The 19,633-nt window shown below is 39.4% G+C and overlaps 2 protein-coding genes across 3 annotated transcripts; one reads left to right on the plus strand and one right to left on the minus strand.

The window, feature by feature from the left end:
* Positions 1-11: 11 nt before the first annotated feature.
* LOC132856603 (disintegrin and metalloproteinase domain-containing protein 10-like) lies at positions 12-14,258 on the minus strand. Of its 2 annotated transcripts, none has more exons than XM_060886230.1 (16): positions 14,102-14,258; positions 9,749-9,899; positions 9,226-9,344; positions 8,881-9,039; positions 8,688-8,788; positions 8,256-8,414; positions 7,149-7,241; positions 6,778-6,961; positions 6,098-6,261; positions 5,373-5,556; positions 4,716-4,866; positions 4,359-4,542; positions 4,117-4,225; positions 3,704-3,924; positions 3,356-3,482; positions 12-2,819 (listed from the first exon to the last, which is right to left on the minus strand). In XM_060886230.1, exons 1-16 carry the CDS (start codon positions 14,166-14,168, stop codon positions 2,605-2,607), a joined length of 2,388 nt encoding a protein of 795 aa, XP_060742213.1. In that variant the 5' UTR covers positions 14,169-14,258; the 3' UTR covers positions 12-2,604. The 2 variants fall into 2 exon arrangements, with proteins under 2 accessions (XP_060742213.1, XP_060742214.1); XM_060886231.1 differs by lacking the exon at positions 14,102-14,258 and adding an exon at positions 12,641-12,713.
* Positions 14,259-17,935: 3,677 nt separating this feature from the next.
* On the plus strand, positions 17,936-19,216 carry LOC132856651 (galectin-2-like; the record flags this gene model as incomplete). Its single annotated transcript, XM_060886280.1, has 3 exons — positions 17,936-18,021; positions 18,468-18,642; positions 19,070-19,216. Coding segments are annotated over 3 exons (408 nt in total), but the record flags the coding sequence as incomplete, so codon positions are not given.
* Positions 19,217-19,633: the final 417 nt, after the last annotated feature.

Consider the following 19,633-nt stretch of genomic DNA (forward strand, 5'->3'; position numbering starts at 1 on the left):
CAAGACACGTATCAAAATCTCATATTTATCTTCAAATTTAAAAAGAAATGCTCCAGGAACTGTACATAGTATACAACAGTTTACAATGTTGTCCACAGAGCAGCTTTGCTGATGGCAACCAAGCTGCTCTGTGACTCTTTAAGACAGAGATCTCACATCAGTGGCTCTCACAAAATGCAGCCCGGTCACTCCGTGTAGCACAATTTCTGTTTAATGCATTTAAAAACACACACACAAAAAAAAGCACAACTGGGCCCTAAGTTGAGGTCTGAAACCTCTGTATAGCTATAAAATTCTTACTGATGGAAGCAAACACGACGACTAAGAAACTCAAACGATTCTGTTTGGGTGAGACTCTCATTGTGAAAGTGAGAGGTGACCTGAGGTCAAACGCTGCCGTCTCTGAAAACGCCAGTCGCCGCTGCTCGCTTGTCCGCTTTACGGCGTGGCGTCGTCTCACCTCACCGGTACCGTAGCGTTTCGTAACTAAATTGTTTAGTTTAGGTTAATCGGAAATGCGACGGTTAACGCTAGTCTGTTTTTAAGTAGTTTTAAGATTGCTTGATTAATTTAAACTGCCTTTATTTCGTTGCACAACTTCTAGTTAAAAGTAGAACACGTATAAACCGATTACGGCGAGGCGAACGTTTCCCACAAAGAATTTAATTAGACTAAAAAAAAAAAAAAAAAACCTAAGTAAATTGTGCTACGAACATCAGTGTTAGCTTTAGGTTTCGCACGCTGCTTACATCGTGTAGTTAAAACGATCGGATCTTTGAATTGATGTAAGCGGAAATATTTCCTCGTCGATAATTCGGAACGTTTTAATCTTTAAACTGCGCTTGTTTGTTTCTTGTGGAGTAAACTGCAGAGTTCCTGTTTCTTCGATTGTAATTTTATAAAAGGTGGATTTGCTTCGATCTGACAAGTCAAACGTAGCATGGTTTAAATCGAGGCTAAAGGGAACTGTAAGTTTAACGTGACTACTTGTCGCTGCTGGTATATCGTGAAGACACCGGTTCATGCACGGAGGCTTGACGAGTCTTTCGTTAGCAAAAACTAACCGCCTGTTGTCCTTCCCGATGAATGAACTATTCGTGGTCCTTACCTGTAAAATGTAAACGGATAATCTGATCCCAACCCCGTACCTTTCGTATTAAAATGTACACGTTTAGCTTGAGATGGATCGAGGTCTCTCCTAGAGCGTCTGTAGCATGCACGTTCAAATACATAGTCACTAGCTGTGCAGATTAATCTTCTGGAATACGACAGAGTGAAATCTGAGGTGACGAGAGGTGCGAAAATAGCGCAAACGCCACGATGACGTTTCTTCACGCTAGAGTTTTGTCGTGGACGTGTGCACCGGTCCTCCAAACACACGCTGGATAAATGATTTAAAAAAAAAAAAAAAAAAAAAAAAAAAAAATAGAAAGAAAGACAGAAAAAAGGTACAGAGCCAAACAGAAGAATCAGCTCGACTCCTATGTATACGTGCTATTATCCTTTCAAATGGCAATTCCCTCCATCCTCAATCGTCTGTCCAGTCCCTTTGTTTCTGTCCAAGTCCTGAGAAATATTGATCGAAGCGACAACTTGTTTCTGTTCTGAGAAGTAGAAGAAATATTTCTCACATATAATACAAATCTCTTTTCTCTATACAGTTGTAATCTGTACAACGGTGTAGTATGTATCTGCTGCGTGGAGAAAATAACAGCCTTTTGCTCGATCGTAAGAATAAATAGATGCTTTCGTCACGAACCGTGTTATCTGAGGGTCTGAAACAGAAACGCGACTGAAAAGGCCTGGTCTCTTAAACCGTGGCGCTCTTTCGATTAACCAACTGTGAAGGGAATGAGAAAAGAGAAAAAAAATATAGATAATATATAATTTCAGAACTAAAAAGTTTTGATTTTTGTCTGCTGTTTATGGTCATTTTTCAAGGGAATGATGAAGCAAATGTTTTTGAGATGATTTTCGTCGTCTTCCTGTGCTGAGATTTGCCAAAGAGAGACTGAAAATGTCCGTGCGGTTCGATCTCGCTTCTGCCGCACAGAGCAGAAATGTTCTTCGCTATGTTCGAGTGGCTCAGTATAAAGACTGGAATGAACGGAAGCATAATGGACCGGCCCAGATATCCGCTACGGAGAGCTGGACGCGTTATTGTAAACGATTCCTGTTTTAGTGAATGACTTTCGGACAAAGGCTGCTTTAAAAAAAACCTGCTCGTGTTGTCACATACTGCACATTTTATAGTGTAGCGGTTAAAATCGATCCTGTTTGATGCAGTGGAAAAAAAATAAAACTGGGTGTGGTGAGGATTTCATGTGCTGGTCCAGTTGGGACTCTTTGGAGTAATGCCTTGTTCTGTGGCCACCCGTGACGAGTCCTGATTAAACCGAACTGGAGTTGTTGAACAGCACGTGGTTAAGAATTTTACAATTCTTGACAGCTGGAAATTATTTAGTGTTTTCCAGGTAAGCTGAGATTAGAATCCTCTGCATCTGGCTGTGAAGCAGTGTAGTGTAGTGGCTGTAGTGACCGTTATCCCGATGTAGGCAGGCACTGGCAGGGTGTGGTAGTGGTGCTATGGGGACGTCGGGGCTCTCAGCGTCTCATCTGGCCCATCTGGTAGTTCTCGCGCGGCTGGCGGTGGTGGCGTGGGGGTTGAGGCTGGCGCTGAGATGGACGCTGGTTCTGATGGCCGTGCGCATGAGGGTGCTGGTTCTGGTGGTGATGATGGTGATGCTGATGCTGCTGCTGCTGTTGCTGCTGCTGCTGCTGCTGGCTGGCGTGTTGGGCTCGTCGTCTCTTTAGGGTGCCTGTAGATAAAGGACGCAGGGAGCCTTCATTAAGTTCAAACTCAAATAACATATAAAGAATAAGAATAATAGGAAATTTGAGTGCAGAGACACAGGTTAAATTTGGAGGTTTGGTTGAACATGGAGCTTTAAGAAATAAACATTATGTAGATCCGTTTAACCATAAAAATTCCAGAACGGATTTAATTTATGAACGTAATCCAACTATTTAAATATTAAACCCGGTATACAAACGTGCACAGTAACGTACTGAAGAAATACATCTTTTATTTTCGTTTATAGATAAATAAAATACGGTCGATTCTGGGTTGCCAGACGTTGAACACGTTAAACACGTGAAAACCGTGGATTTAGTCTATTAATTTCCCATATTAGCTCTCAAAGTAGCTGGGTTAGACTTTTGAATGATAATTTACTTTTTATTTCGTTGTTGTTTACTCCTTGAGCCCGCTGTTTACAGTTGCGCTTTTATAGAAACTCGGCGTACAAAATGGTTAAAGTGTATAAACAGGCATGAAGGTGATTGTTGCTTTTACCTGGTAGAGGTTTAGGTGGTGGTAGTTTCGGGTTACTACTAGGTGTGTGCACGCTGCAAATCTTGATGAATCCAGCCATGAGCATAATCAAGGCGATGCCCATCAGCAGCACTGCCCACCAGTAAGCCTGGCGATATCCGAACACACGCGTTAACGCAAAACCGTACACAAAATATGAAAATCTTTATTATGCGTTATCAAACACGCAGATTTTATTTATTTTTTTTACAGCTTTTGACATCGTGTCTGCATTTTCGTTATTCTTTTTAGGTAATGACACTAAAAATTTGAGCTGAAAGAGATATACAATCTTATTATGACTAAATTGTGTAGAATGAAGACACTTGCCACTATCCATTCAGCAATGTTCTCATAGAGTTCAGGGTTGAAGATGGCTTTCTTCAGTCTGGCCAGCGGCCCGTCGGCATCCACCAGCCTGCACTTCATGAACACGTCGCAGTAGCCTTTGAAGTCGTTGCAGGGAGAGCCGGCTTGCAGCGTGGTCACCTTCCTATTGAAGAACTGGGCCAAGCGCTCAGAGCCTGTACTGCTGCATGTGCTGGGGTTCACTGTGGGAGGAAGTGAGAAGAACATGGAGCAATTCCCAGGATGATGGCACTGCATTATCTACTCTCGAGCGTGGCGTCACATGACTAGGGCTGAGCTATGTTAGAACACTGTGTGGGTGGGTTGTAATTATACATGGTAGAAAACCCATTCCAGGGAAAAGGGAGATTTAACACTAACAAAAAAATACTGACTTTTCTCCATGCAGCAAACATGGCAGAGCTCGGTCTCATCCTTTCCGTCGCCGCTAGCGCAGGTACACACCTCCAGCCCGTATTTCTCGCAGATGGAGCCAGAACAGCCCTGTGGAAATATCTGTTAGAAGCTGTTCTCCTTTTAAATACTACAAATTTTCATTTGATTCCTGATACTCATTGCTCAGCTTTGATAATCCACAGCTTGTCAACATTTCCACACGCCAAGAGCATGTCAGTACCCCGTTAAGGCAGACTTGAGTTTCTCCGTGGCAGGCGGTGAAGTTGGCTTTGGGCTCAGAGGTGGGGCACTGGGCTGAGGCGCCGTTACACATGCCCTGATGGGCGCACTCCGACTCCTCGCGACACTTCTCGTTCCTGCTCTTGTACGTGCACTCGGAGGTGCAGCACGGACCTTGGCTGGGACTGCGGACGCAACGTGAGGTTCAGAATAGAGTGTAGGACACAAAACACCATAGACGCTATTCCAAGGCTCTCTCTTTATACATATATATTTTGTGTTGTAAGTGTAAGGTGACATTAAATTACAGCCACATGCGTTACTGATCTTAAAAGCTGTACGAGGAGGCAGAGTGTACCTGCAGACTTTGTTAGGTTTGAGTTTGCACTTCTTGTTGTCTGGTTGGTTAGCATCGTAGCAGCACTGATCTTTGCATTGGTCGTTGTATCCACAGTCGCACTCCTCTCCTGGCTCTACCAAGCCGTTACCACAGATTGGCTGGCCAGACTCTGTTGTAGTGTACGTGACACACAGAGACACAAACATACACACACACACACACACACACACACACACACACACACACACACACACACACACACAACAAGAACAGACAGTCTGTTCAGTCACAAATTCATCCTTGAATGTTCTGCATCTGAAAACGTTTGTTTATTTGACATAAATCTTTACTTTACAAATGGCATCAATGAGTCTGTAAAAAATAGTGAACCAGAATTAATGTATTCGGTGACGGAGCCTAAAAAGCGCTTTTGTACATCGCTCTGGATCAGGACTTCTGCCAAATGCTGTAAATGTAAAAATAAATCTATGTTGCTAGGTCACAGAAAACAGCAAAAAAAATGCTGTCAAACTGTCAATAACGATAGATTCATTAAACCCTGACTATCAAAATATGACGCACCGTCCACCATAAACTACCAAAATTTGAAACTGACACTCTGCCGAAAGACTCAATCTGTAATCGATAACGAGTAATAATAAATTCAAGACCTACCCACAAAGCAGTTGCCCCTCTTCTTATCCAGCACTTGGCTGATGTTGCGAATACTGCAAAGTGAGAACTTGTTGTTGTTCAGCTTGTCTCCTGACGTGGCTCTAGCATACATTATGTAGTTCCCTTTCTCCTTCTTATCCTGGCTCTTTGACTCGCCTGGAGTGCATTCAGAGCCTGAATCGTGCTAATAATAAAAATGGAACAAGTATAAAATCAGTCACGGTCTTTTGTTTACATGCAATGTTTCCAGAATGTACCATGTACCAGAATACAAACACTTAACAAAATGATGTTTCAAGCTAAAATACTACCGGCAACGTGTACAGAGCGTGTCGTCAGCACACACAGCGTCCCTTGCCACCGTGCTACTTCTAGCTTTTGATGGTTACACAGTTGTAAGCTGGATTAAAAATCTGAAACGCTGAGAAGCTTGAAGCCTTTAGCTGAAGAGAGACTTTTGTATTCACCTGCTTTTGTGTAAAATCGGCTTTATGACTGTTTTTACCTTCACCTGAGCATTTTGTTATGTAATTAGCAGCATGCTTTGATGTGTGGTTTCAATTCAATAAAGACCGTTGCTTTAACCTGTTTGCTTCGGTGCGTAAAAACTTGTTGACGGAGGTACGAGAGATGATCACGGGAGCTTTGTTTGAGAAGTGAAATCAACACATCATTAAAGTCCAAATGGGTTTGCTCATCTAAACCCAAATGCAGGCCGAACTTACCGGAGAGCCGAAGTTGTGTCCGACTTCGTGGGCGAAGGTGATATGGGAGACCTTAGGTGGCACGTGAGACGCATAGTTCTGCACTGTTATAATCCCAGTGTTCAGTGACTTCCTTTTCCCGTCAGAATACAGCTTACTCTTTTCACAGATACCACCAGAGCTCCCTGAGAGAATGACCATCAGAATACTTGCTAAAAGGACATGCAATGCAACCGGGACAAAGACTAGGTCTCTAAATAAAAACTAACATACCAACACACATGACAAAAAGTCAGGGATCGCTTGTTAGCACGTTATATTATTCACTAATAACAGAGAATTAGGGGCCACTTTACAGCTAAAGGCTCTTCCTGAACGTTCTGCAAGTGATTTGAAACCAGAGAATTTATAAAGTACCAGGATTCAAAATCAATGGCACAGTGATGTCTTTTTTTTTTCAATTACAAATGATAAAATTACAAATAAATGCCTTTTCCAATTGTCTTATTGTTTGTTATTTTTAATAACAACTGTATTATTATTGTTCAACTTTTTTTTTTTTAAACTCAACATTACTTCGTCACTTATAGTGATTAAACCTATATTCCATTACAATGTTGTGTATTGTAAAAATGCCATTGAGAATTATTATTATATGACAGCAACATAACTTAATATTTTAATGATTTGTACGTGTGTACCTGAGGGTGCTCCCACCCAGGCCAGTCCCAACACACCATCATCAAAATCTCTATCGGTGAAGACGTACGCTAGACAATAATCATCGTGGTTCTGCTCGGAGTTTAGTTCCAAAAACTTCTCCACTCCGATGTTAGCGAAACGGAAAGGATTGGATCTGTCCCGCTCATCGTTAGTTGTGTTGATCTAAGAAAAAGAACAACGTCCATAATGACGTGCGTGTTGACGATACATGATATGTAAATGGAATACACATGGAATTCAATTTCAATAACCTGGTTATTAAAACTGACCGGAGTAGACAAAAGGTATTATTCTGGTCTGCATATATTTATATAAAAAACAACAACAACAAATACTACAGTGGACTCACCCTAATTCTCTTCACCATGAAGCTAATATTGCGGATACCCAGAAAATCGGTACCCTGGTAGATTGCGTCAATCGCCTTGACGTGACTTGAGATCTGAGAAAATAAACAGCAAAACTTCAGAGCTACATTTAAAAATACACATTTCGGACACATACAGTTGGGTCCGTAAAACTGAATATTAATCAATAAATATGTGGTGATGAATGAAGGTGTGGCCTCGGGGAAGACCTAGGACACGCTGGAGGGACTATGTCTCTCGGCTGGCCTGGGAATGCCTCGGTATTCCCCCGGAAGAGCTGGAGGAAGTGTCTGGGGAGAGGGAAGTCTGGGCGTCCCTGCTTAGACTGCTGCCCCTGTGACCCGGTTCAGGATAAGCGGTAGAAAATGGATGGATGGATGGATTATTTTTTCAATACTTGGCTGCAAACCCTTTGAGCTTTTGTGTTTGTGGTTTGTTCTGACTTTAGAGTTTTGTCTTTAGAATCAGAATCAGAAAGAGCTTTATTGCCAGGTGTGTTTTCACATGCGAGGAATTTGTTTTAGTGACAGAAGCTCAACTGAGCTGAGGTCAGGGCTTTAAGAACATTCCATTTCTTTAGCTTAAGCTATTGGGTTGCTTTTGCTGAACGTTTCCATCATTTATCCATCTCTACTGTGAAGTGCCACCCTACCGATTTTGTAGCATTTGACTGAACCTGAGCAGAAAGTATAGTTCTATACGTCTGTACTAAAAGTAGCAACCGCAAGAAAATCTTCATGGTGTTCATTTTAAATGATCTGCTTTCTGGTAAGACAAGAAGTTCTGCCTACGCTAGGTTTAGTAGGAGATGGCAGTCATTAATCCATCCTGAGAGCTCTATGATCCAAGTAATCATGTGACTGGATGAATGAGCCCAGTGTTGTACAGTGGGAAAGGAACAAATACATGCAGTCTGGATTACTTGTCCCTCCAAAAACGGATAAAACAAACGTCTCACGACGCATATTTCAAACTATTTATTTCATATTTGCACCTTATATACAAAAAATGTATATCCATTTATATCGCGTTTATTTACGCGAAGAACCGCGGGGTCTTGAACTTTATTTGGTTTATTCGGTTATTACCTGAGCGATGACAGCTTCTCGTGTTTTGTAGTATTTGTAGAAAAGGTGGTCAGTCTGGATGAAGAGCTGGCAGGTATTTTTTTCCACCTGTGCCATCCTCTTCTTCCTTTGTAACACTTGGTCATCAGATGACGCCTTCTCTGACGCCACTTCGGAATCCTAAAAGGAAAAAAACATAAAACCTTTATACCTTGACGAGTATTGTGTTGAATATTCGACCAAAGAATAAACACACAGCCAAAAAACAGTCAAATTCTGTAATTAGGAAAATGAATTATTCAATAACACAATGAGTGTTTTTGTTCCTCCCTCTACTATAAGTGCTAGAAAACCTTCCACATACGTTTCGAGCTCACGAAATGAACGAAAACCGATAAACTCTACAGTACCGTGCAAAGATGTACCAAGAGATATGAGCGCTGAGAAACCGACCTTGACGGCCTCTTCCACAGCAGAGGCCTGATACTGCTTCATCCTCTCAAACACTGAGTGGTCTGCACAGCCACCCTGAGGCCCGTACTTGTGAGGATAATCTAAAAAGTACGACAAGTGGAAAATAAATACAACCGCTGTAACTGTTTTCACAAGAACACCGTTAGTTCAAAATTATTCAAACAATACTTACCGATGTCATCTTCGTGATAGATGACGGAGTGGAACGGCACGTTCTTGTCGCCCAGGTAGCGCTCGACAGGCTCCACATAATACGTCCCATGGTGTGTATTAATAAAGCCCTCAAACTTACCATCGACGACAGAACCGTGAATTGCGCTGCCCTGCTCGTCTAATGGAGAGAAGAGATTAACGGTCTGTCGGATTAGAAAACTGAAAACTATGACTAAAGCACGGTGTAAAAAACGCTTCAGCCGGATCGATGAAAAAACACTAACAGAATACGAAACATGTTTAACCACCGTAAAATGATGCAGCGTATACTTTATTTTAAAAACACAGGCCTAATGTCTCTCACCATAGAGCTCTCCGGTATAGATATGTGAGGTGTCATAGTCCATTTCTTCTCCAGACACATCCAGCTTAAAATCCTCTGAGAACAGTTTTGCGTCCCTTCTCATCCTCAAGTTAAAATGCCTGCAAGGAAAATCCCAATAGCGATATTAGAGTTTGTAATCGTTCACATACATCAATATACAGCAGTCATCAAAAGGGAATAGACGTCAATCATCATGCAAAGGATGTGTCCTGGCTAAAGAAGAACTTGTTATTTACAACAGTTTCTCCTTTGCTGTCACACAAAGCATTACGATCTCAGTCTGACTCAGCACAGCTGATTGGAGGACTTGACATAAGACTTCTGAGAAAGTTCATTCAGAAGACACACTTACTGGTTAACCGGTTTAGGTCACATGCTTGTAAGATTTGGGGAAATTGTGAAATGTGAAAGTGAGTTTGGAGGTAAATGGTTATAGTATCGGTGGCATACAGGGTACTTGCATTTCCTAGCTTTTAAATGAGGCACACAAAGGAAAACAAACCTTCCGTGAGCGTGGAACTCCAGGTGAAGGAAACGGTCCTCGTGTGAGATCGCTCGCTTAGCTCTTTGATGTCTATGGTGCACCACGTCTGTGTCGTAGGACAGTCCCTCATAGTGCCGAATGTATTTGTTCAGAGGGTTGCCAAAGTAACCTGCATAAGGCACAGTGTTGGATTGGATGTCAGCGTTGGACCCAGAAGCACAACAAAAACATTACACAAAGCACTGTACAAGAATCGGATGCTCTGAAACAAATATTTAGCCGAAAACGAGATGGTCACTCCCGAGCCTACATGACATATGGCATCTTTTTTAGTAAGTGAAGAAATTTGGTGTGTTACAAATTGCAAACAATGTAGTATGTTGCTGTGCATCTTCAATGGCTAGTCAAATCGGATTCACAGGTAAAGGAAAAAAAAACAACAACAAAAAAAAACCACCACAAAGACTTTATTCAACCGTATGCGTGCGTCAGAAAAGCATCAGCTGGACATTTCTTTTCAGTCCCATGTTAAATACAAATTTTGATTAATTTGATCTGGGAAGAAGTGTTTTAGGGTTTAATCTCTCCAGAAATAATATTCCAAGCCACATAAAATTTGCCAAAGACAAAAATTTCAATCTGTAAAAATGTGTGAAATTGCCATGTTATGTTCCAAGGTGACGTCAGTCCTTACTGCCTTCATATTCAAACTCACCCCGAGATCTGCCCGTGTTTTGCATAGAGTCGGCTGTACTTATTTCCATACGTCGCAGACAGAGTATGTATGACTTTATAAAGTGCTACACAAATTAAATCAACACATTTACATGGCTTACATTTCAGCAAGCTTCCTTTATTTAAATTACTAAAAACTCAGCCACAAAAAAAAACAACCTTATTTTCTATGTCTGCCTAATTTCATGTGGCTGGGACTAATATTTCTGAAGGTAATAAATCCTACAATGATTTCCCTGACGTGATTTTTTTTTTTTTTTTTTTTACCATTTAAATATCATCACATTGGAGTGAAAAATAATTTAATGTTGGAATTTAGTCGAGCTACTTCAAGCAGAACGAAAAAGACAAACAAAATCAGAGTTGAACGGGCAGGGAATACCAGAAAACACTAAATCTACTGTACTATTACTTAATCAAGGTCAACACTTTGGACAAGCAGCTTACAGATCAGGTGTGTGTTAATAGGTCTCTGCTGCAGAGATGTGTAAGGATTAACATTTTAATTAAATCATTATCACGGGGTTGTGAGACACTAGCACCAACACAGCGTACCTGTAAGAGTTATGTTAAAATATTTAGCATACGTGTTTTGTATGTCACTCTGTACAGGTCGTTCAAGACCGAACCGTGCTACAGGATGTTTGTCGTGTCTGAGCAAGTGCGTGATGGCCTGAGATGAGTGGACGAATGACATAAAATAAACAACTTTCATCAGACACAGATGCTGGGTGAGACATGTTGAACGTTAAGAGGCAGAACCACAAACATCTATAAACCTCTGAAAGAGCATCAGAGACATATCTATGATGAGTGCGGGTCTAAACGGTCTACAGACGACGCCACGTATCAGTCTTCCTAATGTAAAAAGCCAGCCAAAGCTCAGCTACACAGGAGTTTGAAAATAACAGCACTTAATGGCCTTGTAAGATGCAACAGACGCTAGGGGTTTCTGAAATGTTCTCAAATCCTAAACGTGGTGCCAGAAAGAAACCGCTAAACATACTCGGTGTGCATGAATCATAACATATTATTATTTCAGAGATATATAAATTCGACAGACTAAATTTTATTCAGTGTTGCATAGTAACAGAATACACGCAATCTGGATTGTCATATGATTACAAAAATGAGGTAGTAGTCAGAAAAGGATACCTTTCAATCCAGATGATCAGTTAACAGACACATGCCAAGGATTATGTAAAAACAATTGGTCAGTTGTTAATTTCATCAGCGGCTTTGCGTTTATTTATACTGACATCATAAATTAGTTTGTTTATTTATTTATAAACCCTGACATGTGCACATATTAAAGGTGGGGTCTCCGTTGTTTGAGAAATGCTTCAGAAAACTGAGTCGGGACGACAAACAAAAACGAAAAACAAACCAAACGTGTAGCCAATGAGCAGAAAGGGGCGTGTCTTGTCAATATGGGCGGAGAGTGTTTTAACATTGTTTTAGCAATGTTTTAACATTGACATGGAGGATAAAAACAAAGAAAGAAAGAGAAGAAAGGACCCGTGTTAATATAGGATCAGCTTTCCAGCGCTGGAGAGAACTGAAGGAGCGGGAAGTTGGCCACATATTCACAGACTGGAGTTTCCTGAGTCAATAACTCCTGAGTAACAGCGTTTAGCTCAGGAGTTATTGACTTGGGGAACTCGAATCTGTGAATATGTGACCAACTTTACTTAAGACGCCGAGGCGCTTTTTTCCTTCTCGATAGGTGAGTAACGTTGGTTTTGCTTTGTTACACAGAACTAATATATGCCTTTGTCCTTTACATGATTATGCTTGTGTGTCATTTTTGCTTGTTTGTTTATCTACAATCGTATTGTTCTTCCCTTCAGCTATGATAAAGACACATTTCTTTCCATTAGTTGCCTGGGTTATGTATGTATGTGTGGGCGGAGCTATCAATACAGGGGTGGGACCCATTTGGGTTAGGGGCGTGTTTGTTTTGGTGATTTCAAATGTCAACATTGGCTTTCAAACAATGGAGACCCCACCTTTAATTCATGTATACTTCAAGATAATAGAATACATTTACATATTTCTAGAAAAGCCAGACAGGTTTAAGGCTTGAGTCTGACACAACGCTTGCTGTCTAAGGTAAAAAGCAATGAATACACAATCAAACAGTATCAAAATGTAAAAGTGTGTGGGATTTCGAACCCAGATGGTGCAAAGATGTCAAAATTCACTGAAGCACAGCGTCTGCCACACACACAGATCATGTTTGTCTGGGTTAGAAACAAACAAACAAACAAAAAAAAAAAAAAGAGTGCGACAGAATTCTACATTAATGTTTATTGGAACAGGCTTAATAATTAATCACATTAATTATATATTTATTTATTTATCCTTGTCTACAAAGCCAAAATGTGTGTTATTGTTGACCGCATCTGCTTCTGAGCAAACAAAAATCTCGAGTAAACAAAAAGACAAAACAATATCAAATATCAATTTTGTAAAACAAGTAAAACACCATGATTTATAAAAACCAAACGTGAATTTCTGTAGCGTTTAAACATCGATCTTAGATGTCAATCATTTATAAAACATACAAGAAAACAAGCTTTTGAATCAAGCCCATATGGTCATTCATTATTTAACATCCCAACTGAGCAGCAGAGGAAAAAAAAAAAAGACAGCAGTGATTATTTTTTTTTTTTCTTCCAAGGCGAGGCTGTGTTATTGAAGCCTGCTGGTGAAACGATTCATTACGATTACAAAACCTGACACGTCGATTTCACACGTTCCAAACGCTATTAAACCTGTACACGTGACTCCGAGCTCATTTAATAAAACGATATAAATAATAATAATCACGTTAAAAAACACAGACCGGTTATCATGACACTTTCTCCAAACAAACAATAAAATAACGGACGCTGTTAGCTTTTAGCTTCCTGACAAATAAACAAGCCAAAAAAAAAAAAAAACACAAGGATTCTATTATTACATCGATTATCGATCGATTCATAACAAAAATATCGATGCATAACAACGATTATTACAGCGATAACGTCTTCGTGTCGGACGTCAGGAACGAATGGAGGATTGTTTTCTCATCTAAAGCCGACGATGTCGAGAGATTTCTACAACATGCTACGTTTTGCTAGCTCGAAAAAAACCCCGTCTGTTTGTCGAAACAAAACTCTTACGTCGATTCCTTACGTGATTGTACGTTTAGAACAGAAACGATAAACTCGTTCGACGTTAACGACGAGTGGGATTTTTATTCCTATTCCGTTACAGTGACGGATTTAACGGCTAAGCTTGTAGCCGGCTGTTAGCATCTCGGACAATGCTAACGAGATGCTAACGGCTAATACTGCGCCTCAGTGATTTAGCCGTTAGCTTGTCAGGGGAAACAAACTGCTCTTGACGAAGCTTAAACAGTCCGTTTGTTTTCCATCGTAGTGTTGCACAGAAACAGCAAAAAAAAAGAGCAGACGTGTATCTATGAAAGCGTTAACTTTAACACAAAGGACCTGTGTTTTTCGTCATGTAGCAGTTAGCATAGCTTAGCATAGCTTAGCATAGCACAGCTGCGCGCGCTAGCCGTGTCCCCTCGGTTTACCTCAGTTTTATTACGTACGTAAAAAAGGACACCGCGCTGTTCGCACTCACCTTGACTGGATTTCAGGGCGCACAATAAGCAAAGTAGTTTTATCACAGTCATATCGCGTAAGTTCATGTTTAGTGCATTGATACAGAAAGCGCTTTATTGTCCCAGTTGAACGTAAGACGCCCCCTGTGTTTACAGCGCTCTCTCTCTCTCCCTTCTCTCTCTCTTAACGTCATGACGTCAGACGCAGGGGAAAAAGAACTTATCCAGGCCACGCCCCTTATAAATATAATCCGAATCAGAATCAGGTTTATTGCCCAAGCGTGTTCACACACACAAGGAATTTGGTTCCAGCTGTTTGTGACTCTCAAAAGTACAGACATAAATAACACTATACTATACAAACTATACAAGTAAACAATGCAGACGATGAGATACAATATAGACAGAATGAGTATTAAATATGAATATAGAATATGACTGATCAGTTATGTACATAAAGTGTGAGAAGTGTAAATAACAATATTGTGCAATATGCTTTTTGTACAATATACAGCAGCGGTAGTGTGTGTAATATATACAGATGATGTGATGATTGACAGTTCTGATAATGCAGCACTTATAGATATGAAGCAGTGAATATAATTATGGTGAGTTGTTAATCAGGGTGATTGTCTGATTGTCTGGCAGTTTTAGTAAGCAAAGTTCTGTAGCGCCTGCCAGAAGGGAGGAGCTGAAAGAGGTTGTGTCCAGGGTGCGAAGGGTCAGTGGTGATTTTTCCTGCCCGGTTTCTGGTTCTTGTATGACACAAGTCCTGGGGAGTGGGCAGGGGGGCACCAATTTCCGTTGTTTTTACTGTGCGTTGCAGTCTGTTCCTGTCCTGTTTTGTTGCTGCACCAAACCAGATGGTGATGGATGTGAACAGGACAGATTCAATGACTGCAGTGTAGAACATCATCAACAGCTCCTATGGCAGACCGTACCTTCCTTAATTGACGTAGAAAGTACATCCTCTGCTGGGCCTTTTTGATGATGGAGTTTATGTTGGACTCCCATTTCAGGTCTTGGGAAATGGTAGTGCCCAGAAACTTGAAGGACTCGACAGATGACACAGGTCTGTTGGATATTGTGAGGGGGAGTAGTGTTGAGGGGTCTTTCCTAAAGTTCACTAGTATCTCCACAGTTTTGAGGGTTTTTAGCTCTCGGCACACAGACCCGTCGCCATCTTGGATGAGACCGATGAGCGTAGTATCATCTGCAAATTTCAGGGGTTTAACAGTTGGGTCACTTGAAGTGCAGTCATTGCTATAGAGGGAGAATAGCAGTGGGGAGAGGACACATCCCTGAGGCGCGCCAGTGCTGATTGTCCTAATACTGGAGGTAACACCTCCCAGTCTCACCTGTTGTTTCCTGCCTGTCAGGAAGCTGGTGATCCACTGACAGATGGCAGGGGTATAGTGATGATATAGTTATGTAGCTATAACTAGTACTGATCAAGTTATATAGCTATAATGTGATATAAATATAACATAATATAAAAGGTTTCTGGAAGAATGATGTGAGCAAGGAAAGTGAATATGGTTCAGGACTTATATACAGGATAACTAAAGAGACGGGGTTACAGCAATTTGATATCAGTGCTGCTGTAACTGGATGCATTTGTGAGAGATGTTGGTGTAGGCTGCTAAATCCTCAGCAGGGAGGAGAGTGGAACTGCTGTAAAAATAGGCTACAGTAGGTATAAAAATAGCCCATGTGATACCAGTTAGTATGTAATCATGGTTTCACTTGGATGTCTGTGCATTTGGTTTGAAAAATTGAATCGTGAACGAGAGTATTTATTATTACATTCATTTAATCTAAGTATAATATATAAAAGGCTGATCATTGTCTGACAGTAAACTGCATTCTGGTAAAGAAGAACAATGTAATAGTTCCGCTACTATATTTTATATAAAAGCATTTCAACGTTACCGCTAGTTGCATGGCATTCAAATTAAAATTTTTATCATTTTTGGAACAATTGTTAAAAGATTCATATGAGCAATTGTGTATAAAAGTGTATGAGCAATTTTTATTTATTTATTTATTAAAGGTGGGGTCTCCGTTGTTTGAGAAATGCTTCAGAAAACTGTGTTGGGCCGCCAAACAAAACAAAAACAAACGAACATGTAGCCAATGAGCAGAAAGGGGCGTGTCTTGTCAATATAGGCGGAGAGAGTGTTCAGTACGCATGTGTGACATTAGCAGAAAACGGTTGAAACATTGACATGGTGGATAAAAACAAAGAAAGAAAGCGAAGAAAGGCTTAATATAGGTGTTAATATAGGATCAGCTTTCCAGCACTGGAGAGAACTGAACGTCTTCCGCGTGAAACGGAGCTAAACCTTTCACGGTACAACACACAGTACTACAAAAACACATTTGTATTACCATAGTATTACTCATTGTGTTCATTTACTGATAAAAATATCCCCTCGGCCAGCCGCCCCAATAGGTTCCACCATAATACTTGTCTGGGTTATACTTGGGTTATACTTGTCTGGTGTATGTGTGGGGTGGAGCTATCAAAACAGGGGTGGGATCCATTTGGTTTAAGGGTGTGTCAACATCGGCTTTCAAACAACGTAGACCCCACCTTTAAGGGATCCAGTTGAGTTTCTATTCAGGTCTATATGGGACTTTAATATGATAATTTTAAGTAAACAATTTAAAAAAAATTTTTAGTAAACAATAATTAATTTAGGATTTTAAAACTCCCTATGCACCCTTTTATATTAAATCCAGCCTATGTAATTACACACACAATACATTTATATACACATGTATGCTTATATATACTATACTGTATACACATACACACACACACACACTCACATACACACAAACATATGTGATGTGATTTATGTTTATTTTGAAGACAACATTAGCATGAATAAAATTAAGTAATTAAATAATAAATATAAATTTTAATTACTTTAAAATAAATAAATAATAAATACATATGTTATTTTCCAAAAACAAGACATTATTTCCAATAAAAAAAAAACAAGTAGAATTACAGAAAGAAACAGATGATTCTCTGGGACAAACTGAAAAAGGACAGTCTTGCCACTTCTAAATTTCCAGAAACATTTTCATAACATGTGGAAACAAGCCAATGTGAACTGTCTGTATGCAACCAATGGATAGGAGCAGGTAAATACCATAGCAATATCATCATGAAGCTAATCAACATATAATATAGTGTCATTCTATGTAATAGTATGTTTTATATACAGTATAACAGACTAAACTCAAACCCTCTAGCTGTGAGGTGGCAATTCTATCGTCATGCCAGTACGTGTTATTTTGTGGGAAAATTGAATCACGTGCAATCACACGTTTGTTCTCGTTCATCATGTGCATATAACAACAATGTACTCAAGACCTTGTTACCCTACTCAATGTCCACTATTTTTTCAACAACGTTAAAACTAATGTGTAAGCAGAAAACTTTGATTCAATTTGTGGGGGGGAAAAAATAAAGAAAAAAATAATAGGATTAATGCCCTTGTTAAATAGAAGGGATTAACACTTGAGGAATGGATTAGTTTAACTGAGTGCACTGAGGACAGTAGAATGATTAAATCAATTAATCCACGCCTTTAGCTCTGATACTAAATGACGATTGTGCTAAAACCCCAAGGATTCAATGCTATTTAAATGTACGATTAAGGTTATAGTTTGGTAGAACTGTGTGAAAAAGTTTCTGCTCACTTGCAGAGAGCCACAAACAGAGGATCAGGATTAGAACATGGTAATAGTTGCTATAATACATGATGCTTCTTTCCTTCACAAGTCAAGCTTGGTGCTTATTTTTAAATAACCTGATTAATTAACCGTGATTATTTTCTTTGCAGGAGGCTGAGCTGAAGAATGTTCTTTTCAGTGCTGGAGATCGGTTGAAAGTCCAAGGGAGGATTAATTTGGATGCTGACAGGTAAGTTAAAACCTTTAAATAAAGCTATAATACTTTAATATTAATATCATGTACAGTACAGTGTGGCATTTTTATCACAAATAGTTTAACATAAACTAGGTAATTTTGTTCAGTGAATAAGATGACCTTCTTCATAATGTTATATCAGATCAGGAGTTAAAAAAAATCAGTACTGACTGTAAAAAACACAGACATTTGAACCTAGCAATCTGCTCATATTAATCGACCTATTTGCTACAGTACCATTGGCTGTAATATTTTAAAACTTTGGCTGAATCTGAAATGTCTCTAAACACCATTATAGAGAATGCTACACATTTACTAGCTGTAAAAAAATAGAAATAAAAACTAGCATGGCTTATAATATTTCTACTCTATACTGTACATACAGACAAATAGTACAATCCTGTCTATATTAATCATGTCTGTATTTTATATTCCTGAAGATTTCAAGTTGACTTGGGCTCCATGTCCAGTGAACTAGCTCTTCACTTCAATCCTCGTTTTCATTACGGTGATGACAAGACACCAGTTTTAGTGTGTAATTCAAAGTGTGATGGCGTCTGGAAGCAGGAGCAAAGAGAAACACACAACCCTTTCCAGCCAGGCTCTACTTTTAAGGTAATAGCAGTGATCATATGACCAAATAGTACAGTGAGAAAAAAAAACATCACTTGTTTAATTTATTCAAATCACCTACATTTGATATTATAGTTAGAGTGAAGTTCACATCAGCACCAACATCCTCGTGGGATTTCACAATGTAGCTGCTTTATGTTATTGCATTATTTAGTATTGTATTTAGAAAGTTTAGTAAAAGCAATTAAATCAGGTTTTGTTGAGAAACGCAATATTTCTAAATAAACTATATGTCATATTTTTCTTACAATTTTTTTCAGTGTTGTATATGTAAAGTCTGTCTTTATATTCATTCATAAAACACGTATATAGTGTTTTCATATATTTTCACTATACTAAAATAGAATCACACAAAGACAGCTACATTACAGAATTAAGCAGATTTGTAATTTTCCCTTCTCTTTCGCAGGTTGTAGTGAAGCACGCAGGAGATCTGTTTGAGGTGATGCTCCCGGATGGGAATATGATTGAGTTCCCCAATCGTCATGGCCTGGAAGTCATAACTTACATACGTATCAAGGGTGACATTAGCCTCACTTCTTTTAAGATGAAATGAGAAAAAGTGTTATACCGAGACAAGCAGGTCCTCTGCTGTTTGGAATATAAAATGCAGCCAATCAAAAAAAATAAAATAAATAAATAAATGTTGTGCTTCTGGAGAATTGTGAAACTAACAAACCAACACAGAAATGCATGCAATATGTACCATGGTGGATTGTATCAATGGGAGGTCAAAAATAAAAAAAATCACTTTAATGTTTCCTTTTGACATCCAAATTGTCTCATTAAAAGCATTAAAAAAAAAATCACCCCATTTGACATTTCTTTTCCCATATTTGTGCACAAAGAAGCCGTTGATTTAAAAATGTAATTATATTAGCGTCAAAAATGAAAACTTTATTTTGTCATTTAATTTTTTTAATATATTTAAAAGAACAGCAGCCTTTATTTTCGTTACATATACATTATGGCA

Source organism: Tachysurus vachellii, chromosome 14, assembly GCF_030014155.1.
Source record: "Tachysurus vachellii isolate PV-2020 chromosome 14, HZAU_Pvac_v1, whole genome shotgun sequence".
Taxonomy (NCBI): domain Eukaryota; kingdom Metazoa; phylum Chordata; class Actinopteri; order Siluriformes; family Bagridae; genus Tachysurus; species Tachysurus vachellii.

What these genes read in the sequence shown, in the direction of transcription:
- LOC132856603 (XM_060886230.1), bottom strand. Translation starts at nt 14,168, where the DNA reads ATGAACTTACGCGATATGACTGTGATAAAACTACTTTGCTTATTGTGC. An exon ending in CTATACCGGAGAGCTCTATG is followed by an intron (nt 9,040 to 9,225) that starts GTGAGAGACATT and finishes TCTCTCCATTAG; the next exon opens with ACGAGCAGGGCAGCGCAATT. An exon ending in AAACCTAACAAAGTCTGCAG is followed by an intron (nt 4,543 to 4,715) that starts GTACACTCTGCC and finishes TTGCGTCCGCAG; the next exon opens with TCCCAGCCAAGGTCCGTGCT.